This window comes from Hevea brasiliensis, chromosome 16 (genome assembly GCF_030052815.1).
Source record: "Hevea brasiliensis isolate MT/VB/25A 57/8 chromosome 16, ASM3005281v1, whole genome shotgun sequence".
NCBI lineage: Eukaryota > Viridiplantae > Streptophyta > Magnoliopsida > Malpighiales > Euphorbiaceae > Hevea > Hevea brasiliensis.
The window spans coordinates 42,934,181-42,938,664 of NC_079508.1; the positions used below are offsets into that span (position 1 = coordinate 42,934,181).

General features: G+C 33.2%; 1 protein-coding gene across 1 annotated transcript; it reads left to right on the forward strand.

Moving 5' to 3' along the window:
• The first annotated feature begins 361 nt into the window (after positions 1–361).
• On the forward strand, positions 362–3,320 carry LOC110648595 (protein NRT1/ PTR FAMILY 5.10). Its single transcript, XM_021802879.2, has 4 exons — positions 362–547; positions 641–858; positions 1,712–2,253; positions 2,424–3,320. Exons 1-4 carry the CDS (start codon positions 424–426, stop codon positions 3,232–3,234), a joined length of 1,695 nt encoding a protein of 564 aa, XP_021658571.2. The 5' UTR covers positions 362–423; the 3' UTR covers positions 3,235–3,320.
• Positions 3,321–4,484: the final 1,164 nt, after the last annotated feature.

Sequence of the window (4,484 nt, forward strand, 5' to 3'; positions counted from 1 at the left end):
TAAATTTAAATTTTATATATTGAGTATTTATTATAAAAATTATTTAATATAAATATAAATATAAATTAAATATGATATAAAATTATTATATTTTTAAAATATAAATTATTAATAAAAAATATTTTTTAAATAAATTATTAATAAAAATATGAAATTAAATTAATTTAAATAATTAAAAATAAATTTTAATTGAATTTCTAAGAATTCGGAGGTTGAGAATATTAAAAGGGTTGCCATCCTACCTCACTCGGATATGAAAATAGTTAACCAGTTGATCAGAGTACAGCAAGATTTAGAAGGGACAAAAAATCGCAGAAACTTTACTAATATCTTAAGGAAAATGACAAAATTTGACCCACAACATAACCATAGAAATTGCACAATATTCAAAGAGGGTGTGGACTTCAATTTCTGAAAGCCAAAATGGCCATCTCTAATACTACTACTCAATTAATGGAAGACACAGTCGATGGATCCGTTGACTACAAAGGCCGGCCAGTCCTTCGATCAAGCTCTGGCCGATGGAGATCAGCTTCTTTCATCATAGGTAGGCCAAAAGTTTTCTTTCGACTCATAATATTAAGAATCAAGAAACATATATATATATATATATATGACCTCAAACTATTAATCTTTGTAGCTGTGGAAGTGGCGGAGAGGTTTGCATATTATGGGATATCTTCCAACCTTATAACGTACCTAACGGATTCTCTTGGCCAGTCCACTGCAACTGCGGCTGAGAATGTGAACACTTGGTCAGGCACCGCTACTCTTCTGCCGCTTTTAGGAGCCGTTGTGGCGGATTCTTTTCTTGGCCGCTACCGTACAATTATTGCTGCGTCTGTCGTCTACATCTTGGTTAGTATCATTTTCTTCTTGATTAAAAAAAGAAAAGCTTTTGATTCTTGGATTCATGGCTTCCAAATTCATAACAGATGATCTGATGAGAATTGCCATGAGAAATTTTTACCTTTCCTTACAAATTAATCCAAAGAAAGTAAAAATTTCTCATGGCAATTCTCATCAGATCATCTGTTATGAATTTGTAAGGAAAGGTAGAGAATGATGGAATCCATGTAACTATCACATGGATTTATTTTTTTATTTTATATAATATAATTTTTAATAATATTTATAACAAATATTTTAAAGATTGATCCTTAAACAATGAATACTAATGAAAATGGGAGGAGCTTTTTTATAGTCAGTTCAGTAGCTTATTTATAGGGCTTGAGAGCATATGGGCAAGGATGTGGTTTACTATACTGGCTTTAATGCAATCCTGAAAATGTTCAGATTCATAGAGTTCATCAACAAAACCCAGATTATTGATTTAGCTTTTCAAGACTACGAATACACAGGAACATATTGATCAAGTTTTAGTCTCTGTGAAGTGGATGCTCAAGTTCCCCATCTTTCATCTGGGGGATACAGGTGCAGATCTCTTTTATTGATAAATTTAAGTGAGTTTCAAATATTTTGTAAATTAATTTTCCCTCAAATTAAGGAGATGAAAGAGTTCTAAATTTTAGTGACCGATATAAATAATATTTTGATCTAATTGAATGAAATTAGGAAATTACAAGAACTAATTCAAGATATCTATCAAGCAAATTGCATGGAAATGTTCATTTAAGCATTGATTGTAACATGAACTGCCAATGTTTCAATGCTGATATAATCTTCATCTTGGATTGAAATTGCATGGCAGGGACTAGGCTTATTGACTCTATCAGCCGCCCTAATTTCTGTTGACGCTTCTGATTTTGAGGACACCAAAAATGGCACATCATCTTCTCCTCCTTGGTTTCAAGTAATCTTGTTCTTCTTTTCTCTATATCTAGTAGCTGTTGGGCAAGGTGGCCACAAACCTTGTGTTCAGGCCTTTGGAGCTGATCAATTTGATGGACAAGATCCAAAGGAAAGTATAGCAAAGAGCTCATTTTTCAATTGGTGGACTTTTAGCTTATCTGTAGGCATTGTGGTATCACTTGTAGTTGTAGTTTACATCCAAGATAACCTTAATTGGGTTCTTGGATTCGGAATCCCCTGCATTGTGATGTTAGCTGCACTAGTTGTTTTCTTGCTTGGAAGTACAACTTACAGATACAGCATCAAGGGAAATGAGAGAAACCCATTTGTAAGAATTGGTAGTGTAATTTTTAGAGCAGCTAGGAATTGGAGAAGTAATCCTTCAGGCATTGCTGCAGAGGAGGAAGCTTACTTGTGTGATCAAAGTTCTGAGCAAATCAAGTAAGATACTGTAGAGGGATTTAATTTTTTGTCAATTTTAGCTCTAATTGAGACTCAAACTCGAAATCTTATATTCGTAGAGATGGCTCCAATACAATTGAGTGAAAGCTTATTGGTTGGAGGAATTCTCTCTAGTGTCTTCTAACTTTGAAATTCTTGTGTCATGGAAGGTTCCTCAACAAAAAGCTGCTAGAGCCTAATGGTTTAATGGAAGATCAAGAGGTGTGCAATGTGAGGGATATGGAAGAAGCCAAGGCATTGTTGAGGCTTATTCCAATATGGGTTACAAACTTGACTTATGCAATTGTGTATGCACAAGCCTCAACTTTATTCACAAAGCAAGGATTTACAATGGATAGAACAATCTTCCCAGGGTTTCAAATTCCAGCTGCTTCACTTCAAACTTTTATCGCCTTAACCATTGTTCTCTTTGTTCCAATATATGACCGTATTTTTGTTCCTCTGGCAAGATCTTTAACCGGGAATCCCTCCGGCATTTCAAAGCTTCAAAGAATTGGAATCGGAATGTTTGTGTCTGTTCTTTCTATGGTAATTGCAGCTTTAGTTGAGAAGAAAAGACTTGAAACTGCTAAAGAATATGATTTGCTTGATCTGCCAAATGCAACAATTCCAATGTCATTTTGGTGGCTAGTTCCTCAGTACTTGCTCTTTGGTGTTGCTGAAGTGTTCATCCTAATTGGGCTTCAAGAATTTTTCTATGATCAAGTTCCAAAAGATTTAAGAAGTGTGGGTCTCTCACTCTACCTTAGTGTGATAGGTGTTGGGAGCTTTCTAAGCAGCTTTATTGTGTCTGTTGTTGACAAAGCAACAGATAGAGATGGCAAAGAGAGCTGGTTCTGTAACAATCTTAACAGAGCACATCTTGATTATTTCTATTGGCTACTTGCAGCGGTTAGTGCAGCAGGATTCATTTTGTACTTGAATTTTGCTAGATCATACATTTATAGGAATGCAACTTGAAATTAGATGTGTTCATATAACATTGCTACTGTTATTGAAAACCATAATTAAGCTATTTGATGATATATATTTTAATTTCAACTCAACTGGATTGCTTCGATTAAATTCTTCAATGCCAAGTTTTTTGCTTTCATGGATTTTTGTGGTTTTTGATACTTGGGATAGAGCCTTCTTCGCATCAAACTTGTGATTGTGCATATGAGTCTCTCTCTCTCTCTCTCTCTCTCTCTCTCTCTCTCTCTGAATGGTTGCCTCTGGCTAGGCGAGGCTTTGATTTGGGTAGTATAGGTGGCTGGGTCTTGGACCAATATGGAGCCTAGCTGATTCTAGTCTTCTGGGCTGGCCATGCTTTATAACTTTCTGGACTTAATCTTTTTAATGAATCATATGATTTAAAAAAGGAAAATTGAATGGGATTTAAAATAAAAAAAAAAAAAGGTCAATGAAATTAATGCATTAGGTTTTTCTTAACTGGACCACACAGTCATTAAGGAATTGCCTTTTGTCTCCCACCTTACAAATTTCCTGGCCCTGGAGAAATTTGAAGCCAACTGATTTACAATTTAAACTTACCAATAAAATAAATTATCAGAGTCAGCGGCAGGGGTGTGCATATTCAGTTGGGTCAGGTTCAGTCAATTTACCTAAATCAAACCAATTAAGTCGATTTGAAAAGTATTAAAATCGAAATCAACAAAATAAATTAGAAATTAATATTTTTGTTTTTACAATAAAATGGGTTGTATTCAGTTTGAGAAATTGAGTTATGTGTTTTTTTTTTTAATTTTTTGAATTTATGCAACACTTTTTAAAGTTTTTTTAACTCAACTTTTACTCATGCATACTTTAAATTGAATAATTAAAATTATTACCATTTATTAATATAAAAAAAAATACAATTTAAGCATTCAATTCAAACTAGATTTCTTGATAAAAAGTCTTTCAAAATTCCTTCATACACTATATTATATTTACTTACAATAAGGGTGTTTATGTTCCCCCTTCTTCATTAACTTTAAATAAGCATCGGTTCGGATTGCATCAATTTGATAATTTTTAAGACTATATGACTAATATAACTCATAAGAAAACCATAAAAATTAGGTTGAATTAGTACGATTTCATCAGTTTTGCCAATTTTATGTACACCTTAATTTGAAGGGTATTTGGCTTAACTTTTAAAAACTAATTTATATGCACTAAGTACTTATAAGCTAATATAAACTTATAATCATTTAAAATTCTAAGCA